Source organism: Geotrypetes seraphini, chromosome 18, assembly GCF_902459505.1.
Source record: "Geotrypetes seraphini chromosome 18, aGeoSer1.1, whole genome shotgun sequence".
NCBI lineage: Eukaryota > Metazoa > Chordata > Amphibia > Gymnophiona > Dermophiidae > Geotrypetes > Geotrypetes seraphini.
This window is the reverse complement of record NC_047101.1, coordinates 19,955,005-19,977,315: the sequence shown is the minus strand read 5'-3', so window position 1 is coordinate 19,977,315 and position 22,311 is coordinate 19,955,005. Positions and strand designations below refer to the sequence as shown.

Genomic DNA, 22,311 nt, shown 5'->3' with positions numbered 1-22,311 from the left:
CATTGTAACATCACTGATGAGGTTGGCTCTAAGGTACTGTGGAATGAGGCATCATAAGAACATAAGAACTGCCGTCTCCGGATCAGACCTTCGGTCCATCAAGTCCGGCGATCCGCACACGCGGAGGCCCAGCCAGGTGTACACCTGGCGTAATTTTAGTCACCCTTATCCCTCTATGCCTCTCGTAAGGAGATGTGCGTCTAGTTTGCTTTTAAATCCTAGAACGGTGGATTCTGCAATAACCTCCTCTGGGAGAGCATTCCAGGCGTCCACCACTCGTTGCGTGAAGCAGAACTTCCTGATATTTGTCCTGGACTTGTCCCCCCCTTAGCTTCAGTCCATGTTCTCTTGTCCGTGTCACATTGGGCATTGTAAATAATTATTTTTCCTGCTCTATTTTGTTGATTCCTTTCAGTATTTTGAAAGTCTCGATCATATCCCCTCGCAGTCTCCTTTTCTCAAGGGAGAACAATCCCAGTCTCTTAAGTCGTTCCTCGTATTCCAAGTTCTCCATACCTTTTATTAGCTTCGTTGCTCATCTCTGCACCCTCTCCAGGAGTTTTATATCCTTCTTTAGGTTGGGAGACCAAAGTTGGACACAGTATTCCAAGTGTGGTCTGACCATTGCTCTATAAAGCAGCATTATAACTTTCTTCGATCTACTCGTGATTCCTTTCTTTATCATACCTAAAATTCTATTTACTACCTTTGTAAATCTCAGGCTCTCTTTTACTAAGGTGTTCTAATCGATTTAGCGCGCGGTAATTGATTTAGCGCATGCTAAATGCTAATGCGCTACTGTAGGCGTGCCAATTTAGACACCTAACTGTAGATATTTTTAAAGAATCAGGACCTTATTGGGTAAACTATCTCTCTAAAGTTAGGACATTGATAACTGTATCTGGGGAGTTATCTGAGTACCAGTTTAAGTATTGCTGGTACCAATTAATGCCAAGGGCTACTTTGTACCCAGAATTCAGCACTAATGCCCAGGTATAGCCCAGCACTGAATAACTTTACCTATTAATATTCGTCAGATTCCATTGCTATTATCCTCACGCAGGTCGGAGAAGGCTTTTTTTTTTTTCCAGAAAGCTTTTGGAAATGAAGATCTGTTCAATTGAGCTGTTGAATCAACTTTTGCTTTTTTTATATATAATTTTAGTGTGGGGGTTTTTTGTTTTTTTTTTAAGAAATTGTGTTGTTTTATGTGTGTATTGATTTGTGCATGTACTTTTGCAAACCCGCGTAGATGGTTTGGATAAGTGAGATAAAAGTGTTTTTAAATAAATTAATTCAACTGGGTAGAAAAAGCCCACGTCAGCTGGTATTTTTAAAAAAAGTTGACAGCTGCAGACTAAACGTTGACCTACTATTTTATAAATGCAATTTTGTGACATAATGAAAAAAAAATGTAGAATACTGAGGAAAAGAAAGCCTTACCTTCTGTATCGTAAGGAATGGAAATATCTTAGTTAATTATCGTTTTAAATTCCGCTTTATTTCAGATTATCAAAATGGAAAAAAATATCATTGGATACCACTACATTCTTGCAAATCTGGTAAGTTCTGTAAGACGTCTGTCTCTATATCTGGGCTCTTCTGTGTCTGTAATCCTTCAGTTTATGAGACAAGTACATAAAGGTAGAAGTAACTTCCACTTACTGAGTCCAGCTCAGAGTTGAAAATCCATGCAGACCGTCACAAGACTATTCAGTTAATGTTGTGGCGGTCAGGGAGTGGAGTCAGGAGTTATTTAGACACTGCTGATATTCATATAAGAACATAAGAATATTTTTTGTAACTTCAAGTTTTCAAGTTTCAAGTTTTTATTTGTATTTGATGAATCGCTTATTCCAGTTACTAAGCAATTTACAACTTCATAAAACAAATTTATAAAAGTAAACAATATAACATTAGACTAACAGTTTTGAGACATACACGAAACTTGAAGGACAGAGGGGTAAAGTTACAACTTCATTGGTAAGAAAAATAGACAAAAAACAGGGAAAAACAGTAGGATGGGTAAATAAAACTGAACCATAATATCTTCATCTAAAAGAAAAAAAATTAAAGATTGAACGCGTCTTTAAAGAGAGAGCTTTTTAGAAGCTTTTTAGAAGTTTTTTGAATTGGCTAAGGTCATTTTCTTCTCTAATATGTTGGGGAAGAGCGTTCCACAATTGGGGGGCCATTACTGAGAACATATCATGTCTTCTGGTGCCTATGATTTTTAATGAGGGGACCATTAGAAGTTTTTGGGCTGTCGATCGGAGAGACTGGGAAGTATTGTGAGGGATGAGCATTCTATTAATGAATTGTGGCTCTTTAAAGATTAAAGTTTTAAATACAAGAAGTAATATTTTAAAAGTAATGCGGTGACTAATTGGGAGCCAATGAGAGTTAATCAGTAGGGGGGGGGTGACATGGTCATATTTTTTACCATTGTGTATAAGTTTAGCAGCCGTGTTTTGAATTATTTGAAGGTGTCTTCTTTCCTTTTGTGTAATATTAATTAATAGAGAGTTGCAATAGTCAAGTTTGGCAATGACCAATGAGTGAATTAATATATTAATTGATTTCGGCTCGAGGAATTTTGAAATTGAACGTATCATGCGTAATTTGTAAAAACACAGTTTGACTGTGTTACTTATGTGATCATGGAACGAGAGTTTATCATCGATGATAACGCCTAAGATTTTTAAAGAAGTTACTGACTCTAAATGGGTATTGTTGAGGGAAAATGGAATGTTCAAATGTATGTATGGCCATGAATCTTTCCATTTTAAAGACATAACATAGGGATTCCCACTAGAATGAATAATTTAAACTGTCCCAATTTTTCAAGATAAGCTGCAAGGCAACCCCCGTCATTATAAATAAAAGTTTGTTATTTTTTGCCGAAATTTGACTTTTTGCCATCTTAGATGTTCCAAATAAAGTGGTATCATATGATAGTGCCACTGGATTTTCTAATAAATTATTAACTTGATCCCAAATAGATCTCCAGAATTTTAGTATCAAGGGACAATAGTATAGTAAATGATCCAACGTCCCAACTTCCAGATGACAGTGCCAACATCTATTAGATTGGAACTATCTATTCTATGTAAATGAACTGGGGTCCAAAAAACTCTATGCAACAGAGAAAACCATGTTTGTCTCATAGGTGCAGACATTGTACATCTCATCCTCCAAGACCAAATTCGTGGCCATTGAGACGCAGTAATTTGATGCTTTATTTAATTGATGGAAGTTTGGGAACCATTAACTAAATATTGTAAGGAATGACTTATTTATCTAATTGAGGAAAACATACACATCCTGAGGAGGGGGGAGGAGGGTATGTTTTGACAATGTTTAAGAGGTATAGATAGGTTGTTTATAGGTAATTTTATGAGTTGGTCAATTGGATAAATGGGTGGGGGAAAATAATTTTTGTCATTATTTTTAATAAGTTTATTGTGCTGTAATATTAATATTTTATGTAAATGCATCATTTACTGTGTACAATTATAGTTTTTAAAATGAATAAAGAAGTTTAAAAAAAAAAAAAAAGAGAACATAAGAATAGCCTTACTGGGTCAGACCGATGGTCCATTAAGCCCAGTAGCCCGTTCTCACGGTGGCCAATCCAGGTCACTAGTACCTGGCCAAACCCAAAGAGTAACAACATTCCATTCAGAATCTGAAAGAATAGCAAGATTCTGGAATCCCAAAGAGTAACAACATTCCATGCTACCGATCCAAGGCAAGCAGTGGCTTCTCCCAGGTCTTTCTCAATAACAGACTATGAACCTTTCCTCTATATCCACTTGGTTAACTTGGAACAGAAACAGATTATTCTAGGTTAACTGGGTAGCTATCCAGACACCTCCTCTGAATATCACAGATACCTGGGTAACTCCCAGCAGCCACCTGACAGACATTCAGTTCTGGCACCCAGATAGGAGCTGGCACTCATTAGCATAGTGAGGGAAGGAGGCGCCCGGGGCTGTGGCATCTAGAACCGCCTCTTGGTGCACTCCTCCACCCGCTCTCTTCCCCATCATGCAAGCCCCCCACCTGTGTACCTCTTAAAATCTTGACTGGCAGCGAGCAACACCTCTTCCCTGCTGCTCGCGCCGGCCTCAGCTCTCTCTCTCTCTCTGATGCCACTTCCTGATCCTGCAACCAGGAAGTTACATCAGAAGGAGAGCCGAGACCGCTTCGAGCAGCCGGAAAAGATTTCAAAAGGTTGGTGGGCGGAGAGGACTAGAGATGCTGGTACCGGTGCTCCTGCCCAGACGGCACCTGGGGCGGTCTGCCACCCCCCCCCCCCCCATCGCCCCTCTCCTTATTGCTGGCTACTGAATATCTGGGTTTAATTCAGCAAACAGCAGAGAGTCAGCTTTTTTTTCTTTTCTTTTTTTATAACAAATACATTTATTTTCTCCTGTTACTTTACAACAGTATGAAACAAGAAGTGAGGAAATAGTTACAAAACATGGGCTGAAATAACCACAAAAAGACAATAGTGGCATCGCAAGAAGCAAAAGAGAAATAGCAATTCATAGTAGAGCAATTTCTCATTAATGCAAAATAACCATAACACACAAAGAGAAAAAGAACAAAGTAGAAGGGAGATACGTGTTAATATTTTATCATCAAATAGGAGCGATAGCACCAAAAAGAAACGGATTTTAAAACATTGCATGTGGAGATAAATTACATAAGTCAGTAGCCAATCTGGATTAGAGGTGTGTGAATTCAGGGAAGTCATGGACATCAGTGTAGTGAGTATGAAGAGGGTTTGACTGTGGTCCCCACGCAGCACTTTCACATCAATGCCGTAGCCAAGTAGAGCCTAGACTATGACCTGATCTCCTCTGGTACTGGTCCCTGTACCTGCGAGTCCTGCCCTGCCTCCTCCCTGGCTCAGCACTCAGTTTGCCACATACCTTTTATTTGCCCTTCATTGCTGTTACTGCTGCTGCCTGCCATGCTATCCGGCATAGAGCCTGCTCCAAAACCAACTGGTGATGATTCCACTCTCACTAAGAATAAAGGGATATTCTATCGTCAAATTCCAGGTATTTTATTCAATGCAGTAGAAGTCCCAGAATAATAATAATAATAATAATAACTTTATTTTTGTATACCGCAATACCACAAAACAGTTCAGAGCGGTTTACAGGTTAAGAGACTGTACATTTACAGCGAAGATATGTAATTTAGATACAGTTAATATGAACTGGATTAAAAACTGGTTGGCGGATAGGAAACAGAGAGTGGGGGTAAATGGACAATACTCGGACTGGAAAAGCGTCACGAGTGGAGTGCCGCAGGGTTCGGTGCTTGGAACCGTGCTCTTCAACATATTTATAAACGACCTGGAAATTGGTACGACGAGCAAGGTGATTAAATTTGTGGACGATATGAAGTTATTCAGGGTGGTGAAGACGCAGAAGGATTGCAAAGACCTGCAACGTGACATAAACACGCTTGAGAAATGGGCTGCGACATGGCAAATGAGGTTTAACGTGGATAAGTGTAAGGTGATGCATGTCGGTAACAAAAATCTTATACACAAATACAGGATGTCTGGTGTGGTACTCGGAGAGACCCCCCAGGAAAGAGACTGGTCAACAAGTCAATGAAGCTGTCCACACAATGCGCGGCGGCTGCGAAAAGGGTGAACAGAATGTTAGGAATGATTAAAAGGGGATCACAAGCAGATCGGAGAAGATTATCATGTCGCTGTACCGGGCCATGGTATGCCCCCACCTGGAATACTGCGTCCAGCACTGGTCGCCATACATGAAGAATGACATGTTACTACTTGAAAGGATCCAGAGAAGAGCGACTAAGATGGTTAAGGGGCTGGAGGAATTGCCATACAGTGAGAGATTGGAGAAACCGGGCCTCTTCTCCCTTGAAAAGAGGAGACTGAGAGGGGACATGATCGAAACATTCAAGATAATGAAGGGAATAGACTTAGTAGATAAGGACAGGTTGTTCACCCTCTCCAAGGTAGGGAGAACGAGAGGGCACTCTCTAAAGTTAAAAGGGGATAGATTCCGTCCAAACGAAAGGAAGTTCTTCACCCAGAGAGTGGTGGAAAACTGGAACGCTCTTCCGGAGTCTGTCATAGGGGAAAACACCCTCCAGGGATTCAAGACAAAGTTGGACAAGTTCCTGCTGAACCAGAACGTACGTAGGTAGGGCTAGTCTTGGTTAGGGTGCTGGTCTTTGACCTAAGGGCTGCCGCATGAGCGGATTGCTGGGCACGATAGACCGCTGGTCTGACCAAGCAGCGGCAATTCTAATGTTCACTTGTACTCATACATATAAGCACAACAAATAGTGCAACGTGCTCAGAAAATGGCTACTACGCGACGCTTTTGTGCAACTTCTTATTCAAAGACAAGACAGCGCCATGCTCTTATCATTGCCCATATGAGGCGTAATGTTATAAGAGAAGGGAATAAAGCGCACTTATCTTCTCAAACAATCACTCCTTCTTCTCTGAAGATGTGCGATGTGGTAATCGGTGCAGTCACTGAGTTTGCGAATCACTAGGGGCCCCTTTAACTAAGCTGCGTTAGGGAATTAACGTGCGGAATAGCGCGCACTAGACGCTAACGCCAGTATTGAGCAGGGGTTAGTTCTAGCCGCATAGCGTGGGGTTAGCGCATGGTAATATGCTGAGCGCGCTAAAAAAAACTAGCGCACCTTAGTAAAAGAAGCCCTAAGTCACTATTTGTTGTGCTTATAAGCACATAAGCATGGCCTCTGCCGAGTCAGACCATAGGTCCATCATGCCCAGCAGTCCGCTCCCGCGGCGGCCCCCCAGGTCAATGACCTGTAGTGATCTATTACTCAAGAGCATTTTGTCTTGTATAGTAACCCTCTAATTGTACCCCTGGATTCCCTTACCCCTCAGGAATTCGTCCAATCCCTTTTTGAAACCCAAAACCGTACTCTGCTCAACCACTCCATCTGGAAGCGCATTCCAGGTGTCCACCACCCTCTGGGTAAAGAAGAACTTCCTAGCATTTGTTCTAAAACTATCTCCCTTCAATTTTTTTGAGTGTCCTCTAGTTCTTGTTGCCCCCGCCAGTCTGAAAAATCTGTCTCTCTCTACCTTCACTATACCATTCATGATCTTATAAGTTTCTATCATATCCCCTCTAAGTCTCCTCTTTTCTAGGGAAAAGAGCCCCAACTTCTCCAGCCTCTCAGCATACGAGAGGTTTTCCATGCCCTTTATCATTTTTGTCGCTCTTCTCTGGACCCTCTCGAGTATCGCCATATCTTTCTTTAGGTACGGCGACCAGTACTGGACGCAGTACTCCAGATGCGTTCGCACCATTGCCCTGTACAGCGGGAGGATAACTTCCTTGGTTCTGGTAGTGATACCTTTTTTGATAATGCCCAACATTCTATTCGCCCTTTTTGAGGCCGCTGCGCATTGTGCTGCCGGTTTCATTGTTTTATCCACCAAAACCCCCAAGTCCTTTTCTAGGTTGCCCTTTATATGTATGAGAAAAAGTGAGTTCATATTAGTGATATTTAAATGATTGAAAGTCCATATCATTCTGTGTAGGGTTACCAGAAGTCTGGATTTCCCCAGATATGTCCTCCTTTTTGAGGTCCAGGAGTTTGGGCGGCTTTTCAAAACCCTCTTTCTTCCTTCCCCAATATCTATCATCTCTTTTTGTCTCCTACTCCATGACCCTATGTCCAACAATTCTTCTTTTCTCTCCCCCACCAGCAGCATCTCTCTTTCCCGCCCAGCCCGTTCAGCATCTGTCCTTCCCAAGCCACTCCCAGACCATGCAGCATCTGCCATTCCCTGCCTTCCCAACCCCCCAGCACCAGCCCCCTCCCCACCCCCAGCGAGATCCCGTGGCATGACCTCTCTCTAGCTTTCGACTCCCCCGCCTACTTCCTTCCCAGCCGCTGTAATTTTAAATCTTTGGGCATCCGGTATTGGCAACGAGGTGAGCCTGCCCCAGAAGCCTTCGTTTTGCATCAACTTCCTGTTCCCACGAAGGCGGGACACTGCAGAGTGAAGAATTCCGGGGCAGGCTGACTGCAGCAGGCTCACCTCGTTGCCACTGCCGGCTGCCCAAAGATTTAAAATTACGATAGCCAGGGAGGAGGTAAGTGAGGGAGTCGGGAGAGCCATAACTGACTCCTCTGACCACCAAATTTGGGGAGGCCATGGCCTCTGTAACCCCTGCCGCCCCCCTTTCTGGCACCTATGGGTGTTTCAGCATCTTGGACACCTTGGTGTCGCCTTAATAGGATAAAAGGCTTCCATTCATGAAACACTCAGTTAATACAGTAGGTATGTTACAAGTCTTTCTGAAGTCTATCATTCATCGCTCTCCAGGAGCCTTCCTGCCTGTGATGCTTTTGAATGAAGACAGCTAATTTCAGACGTATTCAGTAGAGCCCGGAACAGCGTTTCCTATTCTTCTTCCTTCTAATCGGCACGGTTGAAGAAAACAGCAGAATGTTAATTGTCAGCCAGCACTGCATCTCCATAAACCCAGCAGTGAATGGATGGAACGATGACCTTTCCCCCTCGATAAAAAAAAAAATTATTTCAGCTGGAGCATATCATTAGGGAACAGATGTACACATCAAAATGCAATTAACATAAAGTGCTGGTGCCTTTGAAACGGAATGCATCTTTGAATTCATTACTGCTCTTAGCGAGGCCCATTTTCCTGTACATACCTAGGGACCGATTCTTTATGTAATTCCACTGACAGGTGCATTAACATGGAAGGAAAAGGGAGCAAGGGGAGCGAAAGCAAATCTGGAGCCTGGAAGGAAACAAGAAAAGAGAGAAGAGTATTATTTATTTAGGCTCACAATCTAACTATGGAACCTGAGGCACTGGAGCAGGCTGGAATTGAACTTACAACTTCAGGGTGGTGAGGTAGCAACGCTAACCACTAGGCCACGCCTCCCCTATTTATTTATTAAGTTTTATATCCCGCCCTCCCAGGAGAGCTCAGGACAAATGACAAGCTTATATGTACATAACAAAGCATGGGAAAATATCTAAGCAATGGGAAAATGCTTGAGTACCTGATTGTAAAAAACCGCTTAGATAACTTTGATAGGCGGTATATAAAATCCTAATAAACTTGAAACTTGAAACTTGAATCTAATATTTGCGCGTCTCCATAACATAGTAACATAGTAGATGATGGCAGATAAAGACCCGAATGGTCCATCCAGTCTGCCCAACCTGATTCAATTTAAATTTTTCTAATTTTTTTCTTCTTAGCTATTTCTGGGCAAGAATCCAAAGCTTTACCCGGTACTGTGCTTGGGTTCCAACTGCCGAAATCTACGTCAAAACTCTACTCCAGCCCATCTAAACCCTCCCAGCCATTGAATCTCTCCCCTGCCCATCCTCCACCAAATGGCCATATACAGACACAGACCGTGCAAGTCTGCCCAGTATTGGCCTTAGTTCAATATTTAATATTATTTTCTGATTCTAGATCCTCTGTGTTCATCCCACGCTTCTTTGAACTCCGTCACCATTCTCTCCACCACCTCTCTCTCTCTTTGTCTTTCTCTCTCTTTCTTTGTCTTTCTCTCACTCTCTCTCTCTTTGTCTTTCTTTCTCTCTCTTTCTTTGTCTTTCTTTCTTTCTTTCTCTCATAGTAACATAGTAGATGACGGCAGATAAAGACCCGAATGGTCCATCCAGTCTGCCCAACCTGATTCAATTTAAATTTTTTCTTCTTAGCTATTTCTGGGCAAGAATCCAAAGCTCTACCTGGTACTGTGCTTGTGTTCCAACTGCCGAAATCTCCGTCAAAACCTACTCCAGCCCATCTACACCCTCCCAGCCATTGAATCCCTCTCCAGCCCATCCTCCCCCAAACGGCCATATACAGACCGTGCAAGTTTGCCCAGTACTGGCCTTAGTTCAATATTTAATATTATTTTCTGATTCTAGATCCTCTGTGTTTATCGCACGCTTCTTTGAACTCTGTCACTGTTTTCTTCTCCACCACCTCTCTGGGGAGTGCATTCCAAGCATCCATCACCCTCTCCGTAAAGTAGAATTTCCTAACATTGCTCTTGAATCTACCGCCCCTCAACCTCAAATTATGTCCTCTGGTTTTACCATTTTCCTTTCTCTAAGCAGGCTCTAGGCGACTTGCAAGAGAAGAAGGGTAGCTAGGTCATGAGAGGGGCGGGGGAAGAGAAGGGACGGAGGGGAAGGAGAGCCAAGTCATACTAAGTAAGAGAACATGTGCGAGGGTGCTCTTGTAGAGTTTGAGTTTTCAAAAAGTAGAGTTTTCAGTTTCTTCCGGAAAAGGGTGTGGTTGGTTTCTGTTCTTGTTGTCTCTGTGACTTCATTCCAAATCTTGACTCCTAGGAAGCATGGAACCTCAAATGCGGTTTTTCATGGGGGAGCCTGAAGAGGGCAGCGGGAGAGGGCAGCAGGAGAACAGCCGGAGCGCCGCGAGTGCAGGAAATCACTCGCAGTATGCTCCGACTGCCTCTTCCTGCACTAAGTCGGGCCTTATCCAATCAGGTGCTGCGTGTCAAAGCAGCTCCCGATTGGATGAGGCCCCACTTAGTGCAGGAAGAGGCGGTCGGAGCGTACCGCGAGTGATTTCCTGCACTCGCGGCGCTCCGGCTGCTCTCTCCTGCCTCTCCTGCTGTCCTCTCCTTGTCGGCAGTTCGCAGTCGGAAAATACCGCGAATGACCGGGACCGCGAACGACCTGGGGGAACACTGTATTTTGTATGTTAATATGTAACTCGCCCTGGATGAGGGCGGGTGAGAAACAAACAAGCAAAACCCAAGTCTGTTCAGCTCTGAGATTGCTAAATCTCAGGTTACTACCTTGCAGGATGTGGCTTCAGCTAATGTGGAGGGCAATTTACTGCTTCATAAGAAATTGTAGTCCATGGAGAATCTTGCAAGGGCATGCAACTCGAGGTGGTTAAGTTTTTCTAAATTTCATCTCTTATTCCTCCATGAATTATTTATGACGGCGTTTTTGAACTGTTTGCCTGAGTAGCAGAAGTCCTGTCGGTGGTGTTCCCATTCGGGTATTTGTGGCTCAACACGTTTGATAATAATTCATTTGATAAAGATGAGAAGAATTTATTGCAGGAAGAGCGGCTTGAATGGCCGTGCTATGAACAAGTAAATGATTTAGCTGTTTCAACGGCATACCTCGGGGGAGGTTTTTATGAGAAGGACTATACATGACAATTCAGAGACATTGATTAAGTGACTTTGAAGGAGATAAGTTTGTATAGCCATCTGTTTACACCGAGAAGGTGCTGCATACAATAGCTGTTGAATTTTTGGGACAGAGGCAACTTGGCTGATACGAAAGAAAGATATTCATTGTATATAAGCCAAGCTGGGTGCAATATACAAGACTTCCAGTGTTTTAATCTATTTTTGAGATAGCGAGCCCTTGAAATTTGATTATAATATATTTGAATGAAATAAGTTATTTATCATGAAAGTAATTTGATATGAAAAGTTCTCAACCCGACCAACAAAGTTGGGGCAGTCTCCATCGACGGCTATACACTTAGGGCAGTGGTCTCAAATTCGCGGCCCGGGGGCCACATGCGGCCCACCAGGTACTATTTTGAGGCCCTTGGTATGTTTATCGTAATCACAAAAGTAAAATAAAACAGTTTCTTGATCAAATGTCTCTTTAGCTATAAATGATAATATTATTATTAAGACTTAGCCAAAAGGAAAGATTTATAAAGAGTTTTACCTCATGCAAAATTGTCATTTCTTTAATAAGATGTTAACTATTTTTTTCCTGAGGCCCTCCAAGTACCTATAAATCCAAAATGTGGCCCTGCAAAGGGTTTGAGTTGGAGACCACTGGTTTATCAGAATTTTAGGAGATGGAAAGAGAGAGCTATGTCATGAATATCGTACATATGCAAAATTAGTCCTAGGTTACAAACTGGTACATGCATTAAGCAGTATATCAGCCAAGTGTTACAATAAGTTCCATTTTTATGACTATCGCACATTTAATCCAACTGATGAAAAACAATTTGGGGTCTCTTTACCTAGCTGCAATAGTTATTAAAGCAGCGGTGAGCATGCACTTTGGGCCAGATTCTGTATAGGATGCCTTCTGTATATTAGGTGCTGCTAGGTGCGCTAATCAAGGATGCCTAGCGATACCTAATTTTGGAATCCGTACAAAACTTTTTTTTAAAAATTGGCATGGTAATTGACTGTACTAGCTTTTGGCCAATCAAAAAAAAGTTTAAATTAACAATTAACAGTTTTTGAATATCTAGAGGTTCGACAGGATGCTCCTGGTCCCTGGAGGAAGTTTCGCAGAATCTGGGTTCCTGTTTGGGAGGGACTGTCCCATAAAGCTAGAAGTTCACTTCTGAACTTTTGACACTGGAGTGTTGAGGGAGGCCGGGGGGGGGGGAGGGGGTGTCTTTGGTGAAGTCTTCACGAAGGATTAACACAGAAGACCTTTCTGGTTCTGCTGTTGTCTTACCGTTTGCTGTTGTGATGTTATGTGTTTAACGGTGACGGGATAATCGTGCGCCAGACACCAGCGCGCCGACAATACAGCGCCGACAATTCGGCGCAAGACAGAAGCGCGCGGGGGAAAAAATAATTTTTAAAGAGCTCCAACTGGGGATTTGGGGTGGCAACCCCCCACTTTATTGGTTAGTGTTCGCGCTGCCGTTGCAGGGGGGTGGGGGGTGAAACCCCCCACATTATAGAGAAAACAGAACTTTTCCCGAAAAAAATAAGAAAAAGTTACGTTTTCGCTATAATGGAGGTTTCCAACCCCCCGAACTCCCCTCCAACAGCAGCGCGAACACTAACCAATAAAGTGGGGGGGTTGCCACCCCCAAACCCTCCATCGGACCTCTTTAAAAATTACTTTTTCCCCCACGCACTTCTGTCTTGCGCCGAATTGTCGGCGCTGGATTGTCAGCGCGCTGGTGTCTTGCGCGCCACCGTGGTTAACCTAAAAAAATTAATACAAATTATAAACAAAAAACAATTACCAGTTTGGCGCCAGACTCTTAGGACACCTGGCGATGCTTAAGCCGAGGCACCCTCCAACACCCAATGATGCCTATCTGAAAAGTAGGTGTGGTTAAGGGGCGAAGAATAGGCATGTTTGACTTAGGCACAGGTAGATTAGGCAAAGTAAAACCTGGCCTAATATACCGGCATCTAACTCCAGGATGCCTAGCGACGCTTAAACATGCCTACGTACCATGAGGCGGGATTCTATAAGTAGAGCCTAATAGTTGATTGACAACCGTACCAAGTAATGCCTATAATTTAAGTGCTATTTATAGAATTAATGTGGGTGGCATGCTAACCATGAACAATAGGGGTGTGCATGACAAGGAGAAATAAAAATTGCTTAAGATCAGGGGACACTTTACATCGTATGTAGGCCTGGGGAGGAGCTGCTCATGGGTTGTGTTGGTGGGGGTGGGTTGGGAAGGATGGGTAAAGTCATGTAGAGGGAAGGAGCTAACCTGATATTCAACCCACAACCTCATTAGCAAACCAGGCAGCAGGCTGAATATCGCACCTGGATGGACATATTTTAGGTACTGCTAGAGCCCACATGGAGTCCAAATATTCAGAACCAGTACCCACTGAATATAGGGGCCTAATTCAGCCTGCAACAGTCAGCAGTTTAAAAATGATGACCCCTGTAAGCTTAATATTGACTGCTGAGAAATCTTCATTTTAAATGGTCAAAATTCTTTCCTGCGATGTATTTCTATGTCATGCTTTGTTTGTTTGCTTCCCTGGTAGGGCTTCATGGACATTGACCTGCAGAAATTTAAGGAAGCTGGAGCTAATGTCACTGGTTTCCAGTTGGTGAATTACACCGATGGCGTGGCTTCCCAAATCATGCAGCAGTGGAAAAATTATGACGGCAGAGAACATCCACGAGTTGACTGGAAGAGACCAAAGGCAAGATTATGTGGTCATGCAAAATGCAAAATCAGTTTCCGTGCTGCACAAAAATGTAGCTTTCAAAACAAGTTAGTTAGCATCCCTGACAAAGCCAGACATGTTCTCCTTTTAGAGGACTGTCCGGACGACCGGAGGGATTTCCAAATTCCAGCAGTTTGTCCAGATTTGGAAATCCTGAGCTCTGAGGCCATGTCTGGAAGCCTTTGAGCATGCACGGCTATCACCGTGATGACATCATAAGCACGCAACGTTGTTGCATCGATTTCCACACATGCGCCAAGGCTTCCAAATGCAACCTTCAAGCTCGGGGAAGTGTGGGGGATGGGCTGGGGAGGAATGGGGCGGAGCCAGAGACAGAATGGGGCGGGACTGGGGGCAGAATGGGGTGGGGCCAGGCATTCTCTTTAGGAGCATGTAAAGTGGGTGGCAATAGGGGACGGTTTAGGGCAGAGAAAGCACCGAGGGGCTGATTCTATACGTGGCGCCTGAAATGGTAGGCACCTAGAAAGATGGCATCTCCCGCGATTCAATCACGTTCAGGCGCCACTCGGAGAATCGCGGGCACTGGCATCTAATGATGAACTTAGGCACCGGTAATGTAGTCCAGGATTTTAAAGGCCTACATGTCGATGCCTAGGTTCATTGTAGAATGATGGCTAGTGGCGCATAGTGATGCCTAAGGCCAACTCCGCCCCCAAAACACGCCTCTTAGGCAGGCAGCATCACTAAGTGCCACTGGGCACCTGGTATTAGCCACTGGTCCTGAGAGGCACCTGGCATTGCCTAGGGCAGGGGTGTCCAATGTCGGTCCTCGAGGGCCGCAGTCCAGTCGGATTTTCAGGATTTCCCCAATGAATATACATGAGGTCTATTTGCATGCACTGCTTTCATTGTATGCTAATAGATCTCTTGCATATTCATTGGGGAAATCCTGAAAACCCGACTGGATTGCGGCCCTCGAGGACCGACATTGGACACCCCTGGCCTAGGGTATTTTTAAATTGTTTTTTCAATCGGCTTTTCATGGTATGATCAATTATTGCGCCACTTAAAACCGATTAAAATAATTAAATGAGGCACTAAGGCGTCTGCCAGCGTCTAACTTTAGGCAGCCCGTCCCAGAATTTCTCTCTTAGGTGCTTATCACTAATTTTTAGCAGTAGACTCATAAATCTAGACAAGTGAATGGTAGGCCGGAATTTACCGGCATAGGGGCCGATATCGAAAGTGATTTAATCAGACAGGAAAGGGCTTCTGGCTGGACAAATCACTTTTGTGAGGCTATGCGCTGATATTCTGCAGCACTTAACTGGTTAGTGCTGCTGAATTTCGGCACTAACCGCTAAAGCTATAGCCGGACATTTTTTGTAGGCGGAAAGGGGGCGGAGTTAGCATTTATACAGGATATTACCAGCTAATTTAGGCCCCCTTTTATGAAGCCATGTTAGGCTTTTTTATCGCCAGCCGCAACGGCATTAGCTCCGACACTCATAGAATTCCTATGAGCGTCGGAGCTAACGCCTAACGCGGCTTTACAAAAGAGGGGAGGATAACTAGATAAATCAGACTTCGTAAAGCTCAGTTCTGTCTTTAGCTGGTCTCAATTAGGTGGTTAATGTTGCATTTAGATCAATGCTGTCTTGTTAAAATGTTTATTTTATTTTTATTTTTCCTCTAACTCTACTTTTCACTTCTCTATTACCCTCCAGGTACTTTAGTTAGATTGTGAGCCTTCGGGACAGTAAGGGAATTTTTCAAGTACCTTTCTTATTTCTAATCTTAATGTATATTTTCTGTAAACCGCTTAGAACCTAACGGATGTAGCGGTATATAAGAAATAAATTACATTACATTACATTTAATCAGATAAGGGATAGCCAGCTACACAGACCCACATATTCAATGCTGGTGCCTGGACATGGCCTGGCATTGACTCTCAAGGTATCATTCTGGCGGCGGCTACCAAACCACTGACCACAGCTGGCTCAGTATTTACCCCTTAACCTTTTTTTTTTTTTTGTATATCTTTATTGAATTTTCAAACTACAATTGTGCAACAAGTAATTCATATACATATAATATTACAAGACAAGCACAATAAACTTTCAGACATTAATGTACAATTATATTTTCCCCCACCCTCCCACCTAATATTCAAATGAAATAAAAACCTTCAAGAAATTATTCATAAATTCCCTGAATGAAATTACAATGCAACTCCCTTCTCCCTCCTCTCCCCCAGCCACCCTGGATGTGTATGTTTACAGGTCGATGAAATAAAATCAGTTATCATTCCTTACAAAATTTAGCCAATGGCTCCCAAACATCCATAAAATTCCTGTAACATCCCCTTAACTTTTAAGCTCCTGAATTAAAACTGAATTTTGGGCTGAAACCTTATGTTCATAAGCTTGGCTTAAAATAGATCACAAAATTAGGAGCCTAAGGGGGAAGTTATTCAACAAGCATTAACTATGATATTTTAGCATTTAGCATGTGCTAACTTGGTAGCACCTGTTGAATCCCCCCCCCCCAACCTTAAATCTAGCATCTCAGCTTTTTTTGAGATCTATGTTTTTATGAGCCCTCTACTTGTCCTTATTGGTAACCAGTAGACATACAAATGAACTAATCATGAAAAACTCTCCCCATTTCATGTCTCCAGTATACATCTGCACTGACTTATGACGGAGTTCGGGTCATGGCAGAGGCATTCCAGAACCTGAGGAAACAAAGGATAGACATCTCTCGTCGAGGGAATGCTGGAGACTGTCTGGCTAACCCTGCCGTTCCATGGGGCCAAGGCATTGATATTCAGCGAGCTCTACAACAGGTGAAAACTGGCAATCCCTGAAAGAATGATCTTTCTTTCAAAAAGTTATGTAGGGATTTTTTTTAATGGTAGAATGGTCGTATAAGGGATGATTGTTTAATCTTTCGACATGACTGAAACAAGTGGAGTCTATGCAAACTACGAAATCTGTTGTTGGAGATTGCGGGAAAGTCATAGTAACATAGTAAATGACGGCAGATAAAGACCTGAATGGTCCATCCAGTCTGCCCATTAGTTATACCCATTAAAAATACATGATTAAATTTTATCTTATGTCTTCTTTGATATTTCTGGGTCATAGACTGTAAAGTGGTTCATAGACAACTCGGCGAAAGACAAAGGTGCGTGCCGACAACTGAGCGCAAGACGGAGGCACGCGCCGAAGAAAATTACAGTTTTTAGGGGCTCCGACGAGGGTTTTTGTTGGGGAGCCCCACAGTTTACTTAATAGAGATCGTGCCGGCATTGTGGGGGGTTTGGGGGGTTGTAACCCTCCACATTTTACTGTAAACTTAACTTTTTCCCTAAAAACAGGGAAAAAGTGAAGTTTTCAGTAAAATGTGGGGGGTTACAACCCCCCACACCCCCACAATGCAGCGCGATCTCTATTAAGTAAAGTGGGGGGGAGGGGGTTCCACCCCCACGCCCCCCCCCGTCGGAGCCGTAAAAACTGTAATTTTCTGCGGTGCACACCTCCGCGCTGCGCTCAATTGTCTGCGCGCGCTTTTGACCTGACACCCTGTAAAGTCCACCTGGCATTGTCCTAGGTTCAAAATGCTGAAGTTGCCGTCCAAGCTCACTCCAGCCTATCCAGCCATCTCGTTTGCAGGATATCTACCATAAAGTCTGGCTAGTAACATCCTCATGTTCCAAGTTAGTGGAGTCTCCATTGATGCCATCCCCAGCCCAATCTTACACCAAATCATCACATAAGGGATACAGACCGTCAACTAACTGTAGAGTTCAAAAGAGGTTGAGGATTCTACGTGGTTGGCGATGTTGTTTGTCGTATTTTGTTAAAATAAAACCTTAATAAAGATTTAAATTTATGAAAATAGGTTAGACAAATTCCTGGAGTTAGCCAGGTAGACATGGGAAATCCATTGTTTATCCCTGGAAATGAGCTCTAAGAAACAGATGTGCATTTTCTACATCTGTTGTGTACTTGTGACCATAAGGTCCACGATGATGGCCTTATTAGACTAGAGTCTGACTCTGCATGTTTCATGTCATAGTCTTGTTAATTTACTGTAGTTCTGAAAGTTTGTATCTACAGTGGTACCTCGGTTTACGAGTGCACCGGTTTGCGAGTGTTTTGCAAGACGAGCAAAACATTTGCAAAATCGGTGCCTCGGAAACCGAGCATGGCTCGATTTACGAGCACCCCCCCCCCCCCGCAATCCGGCACCCCCCCCTGCGATCCGGCACCCCACCTGCCTCGAACCGGCACCCCCCCGCCACGATTGGGCACCCCCCCGGCCACGATCCGACCCCCCTCCGACACACTTGGGCACCCCCCCCCCCACCGCTTCTTACCCTCATCTGGGCACTCTTGAAGATTGGCCTCCTCGTCTGATAGGCCTTGAGCATCTGAGCATGCTCAAGGCCTGCGAGTTCACGTTCTGAACGTGAACGTGAACTCACAGGCCCCAGCAGACGAGGAGGGCGATCTTCAAGAGTGCCCAGATGAGGGTAAGAAGCGGCGGGGGGGGGTGCCCAATTGTGTCGGGGGGATGTCGGATCGTGTCGGGGGGGTGCCCAATTGTGTCGGGGGGGTCGTATCATGTCGGGGGGTGCCCAATCGTGTTGGGGGGGGGGTCGGATCGTGGCAGGGGGGTGCCGGTTCGAGACAGGGGGGGTGCCTGATCGCAGGGGGGGGCCTTCGAGGGGCGCAATGCCGGTTCTCGGGGGGGGGGAACGCATCAAAGCGAGTTTCCATTATTTCCTATGGGGAAACTCGCTTTGATAAACGAGCATTTTGGATTACGAGCATGCTCCTGGAACGGATTATACTCGTAATCCAAGGTACTACTGTACTTTCAAAGGAAAAAGATTCATTGGTAAATATTGAAAAGCACTCCCTATATAGATACAGTTGTATCCTATTGTTATTTGTTGTAACTGTACTTAGAGAAGACAAAAGTGTGAATAAATTAATAAATGAAATTAATAAATGCAGTAACAGAATTCAAGAAGGCATGAGACATGGAAGTTCAGAAGATCTTATGTACTACAAAGGCGTGAAAGAGAAGAGAGAGATCAGTCAGGGCCTAAGGCAATGTAACAGGATTTAAATTAGCGAAACCAGATAGGCCTCATGTTCTTAATCTTCTGTTACTTTTTGTTTCCAAAAGACTTAACAAAAAAATACCAAGCTGTAAGTCAACAGAGTAATTGGGATTTTAGTTTACTAGTTCAATCAAAAGAAAACTAAGATGCAATATATTCTCAGGTGGAATTCTATTGATTGTGGGTACGGTAATCAAATTAAGTATTTTAAGAGGGTAGGGTTGCCTGCCCTAGGCCCGCTCCCAGGCCCACCCATCCCTGCCCTGTTATGCCCCAGTCCTGCCCCTAATCTCAACCTAGCACCGCCCCCGCTGCTTGTGGGGGAAGCATTGTGATGGGTTTTGAAAAGCCATCCGGACCCCAGGACATGTCCTCAAAAGGAAGGCATGACCAGGGAAATCCGGATGTCTGTAACTCTACACGAGGGCGTACTGAAAAGTTCTCAGCCCAGCCAACCAACTTCCTATATTCCTGCATTCCTACATTATTTTGCCACTGTAGCTGAAAAGAGTATTATCTAATTTTGTTATGTGCCAATCTGCAGAAACTATGTAAATTCTATGTTTTGACATTGTTTCAGATCATTGATTGAACCTTATCCACGTCATTCTCTTCTTGGGTGGGCTGAGAACTTTTCAGTAACCCCTCGTATTAGACTTAACTAAAAGAATGTGCCATATTTGAGATCTTAAAAGGTTTGAGAACTTAAAATATTTGAGATCTTAAAAGGGAGAACAATGTAATGACTGGATAAGATAAACTGACCGTCTTGCACCTCTGGGACATTTTCCATCAAAATAGGTCTGCACAATTGTTCCAAAATACTTTGCAATTATTTTAAACATTTCTTATAATCTCTGAAAATACAGGAGTCCAGCCATTATTGTGGAAACTCCCGCAGCAAATGTTTTGTGCCATATGCCATATTTTGTCACGGAAAACTTAATCGCAACTTTATCTCCATCACTAAACACCATTTTGCTGAAATGGATCTTAATGATCACTTCCTAAACGATGTCATTTTGAAAACAGGGATCATCCAGTTTTTACAACATCTTGCAGTAACATCTGTCAATAATTGTAATAATCTTTAAATATTAGTACATTTGTTTATGGTTTATTTAGAAAAATGCTGGAAGACCTGTTTTTTCCAGACACCATGTAGAGCAGAATTTGTCTCCATTATCTATAAACTGATACAAACCTGCAAATTTGGCATGTTCCAACTTATATAATTTGTTTTTCATGGATGATGAGAAAATAGCTTTTAAAGCCAACCTGAGTTTGGGTCTTTCAAAGGGCATTAGAATCTGAGTTTAGCACATCTTAACATGGGAGTTTCTCACAAGTTAAGCCCAGATTCAGTACAACATAATTAAAGATTGGGGTTTTTTTAAATGTATTTATTTTGTTTTCTATTCCGCTTTAGAGAGTTGCGTGAGGACAGAAATCCCACCCATCCCTGTCCGTCCCCGCCAGGATCCTCTCCATCCCCACCCGTCCCTGCCAGGATCCTCTCCGTCTCCACCCGTCCCCGTCAGGATCCGTTCCCACCCATCCCTGCAAGGAATTATCTCCATCCCCATAAAAAGCAGCAATTACTTCTGACAGGATCATCAATTCCACAGTTTCTTTTGTGTTTCCGCTGCTGTTTTCCTTGTGGAATCTCTATGGTGGAACCCTTTTTTTGTTTTCTGTTCAGGTAATTAACTTATAAACCCCCCTCTTGTACTAAGGCTGACGTGTCCATTATATTATATGGACGAACCCTGCTTCCAAAGCCTTCCATCCCTGTGGGAGTCCCGTTGGCTAGAGGGGGTCCCCGTGGGAGTCCCGTGGGCCAGAGGAGGGTCCCCATGGGTTAGGGGGGATTCCCACGGGACCCCCGCGGGAACTGTGGGATTCCCGGGATCCCCGTTCCCGTGCAGACCTCTATTCCGCTTTCCCCAGGGAGCTCAAAAGGGGTTACAGGTTAAACATTCATAAAATACAGTTAACAGTTTACGATATGACAGTTACAGAACAATTTTACGATATAAGATTGTGTCCTAATTCTATACATACTAGGGGTCTAATACCAGTGAACATAAATAAATAAAATATACAGTAGACTCTCAGGTTACCGGAACCCATAAGAATTGATAGATGCCGGATAAATGTAGTTTCTGGTTGCTTGAGAATTACTATTAAAAATAGGCCTAACTAATGCTATACCCCATACTATGCCAGACAATAAACTGTTCCAGACAAACTACCGGACACGTAGTAGGCAAAGCGTGGACGTACTCAGGTGTGGCATGCCACGTTTACACTTAGGGCTCCTTTTACTAAGGTACGCTAGCGGTTTTAATAATAATAATAACTTTATTTTTGTTCAGTACCAGAGCGGTTAACAGAGTAAGAGACTGAACATAGACAGCGATGTTACAAACAAGACAATCAGCTTAACTTAGCAAGTCGGGAGTAATCAGGTTATCCGGAGGCATATCGGATATAAAAGGCAGGGAGGGAGTCAGAGAAATTTATCAAAAAGATAGGTTTTGATTGATTTCCTGAAAGTTTGGTAGGAGGGTGAGTTAGAAATGAGAGTGGTTAGGCATTTATTCCATTTGCCTGCTTGGAACGCCAGAGATCTATCAAGGAATCTCTTGTAGACACAGCCCTTTAGGGACGGGAAGGCAAACAGGTGGGCATAACATGTGCGGGTGGGGCCTGAACGTTCAAAGTGATCCAAAGGTAGATTGGAGACAAGCCTGTTAAGGTTTTGAAGCAGAGGCAAGCAAATTTGAAGATGATCCTTGCCTCCATCGGCAGCCAGTGCAGTTTTTTGTAATAAGGGCTTACATGATCTGAGTTTTTGAGATCATAAATGAGGCGAACAGCAGCATTTTGAACGATTCTTAGTTGTTTGATTTTTTTTTTTAAAGGATCCCAGGTACTGTATATAATATTGCAGTAATCTAGGATGCTTAAGATTAGTGATTGGACCAGCAGTCGGAAGGAGAGGAAGTCGAAATAGTGTTTGATGGTGCGAAGTTTCCAGAGGGTACCAAAACATGTTTTAACCTGTGCATTAGTATGGACTTTGAAAGTGAGGCATCGGTCCAGGATGACTCCAAGGATTTTGATAGTGGGGTTAATTGGGTAGTCTCACCCGTTTAATTTCAAGGAGGTATTTGTTAGCTTGTTGGTGGGACTAG

General features: G+C 43.5%; 1 protein-coding gene across 10 annotated transcripts in view; it reads left to right on the top strand.

Annotated features, from left to right (window-relative positions):
- The window catches only part of GRIA1 (glutamate ionotropic receptor AMPA type subunit 1), an 843,377-nt gene that overhangs the window by 694,353 nt on the left and 126,713 nt on the right, over positions 1-22,311 (top strand). For all 10 annotated transcript variants that reach the window (XM_033927803.1, XM_033927802.1, XM_033927807.1 and 7 more), the window contains 3 exons: positions 1,509-1,562; positions 13,825-13,986; positions 16,655-16,822. In XM_033927803.1, the coding sequence (XP_033783694.1) occupies positions 1,509-1,562; positions 13,825-13,986; positions 16,655-16,822 (384 nt within the window). The remainder of the gene's footprint in view (positions 1-1,508; positions 1,563-13,824; positions 13,987-16,654; positions 16,823-22,311) is intronic.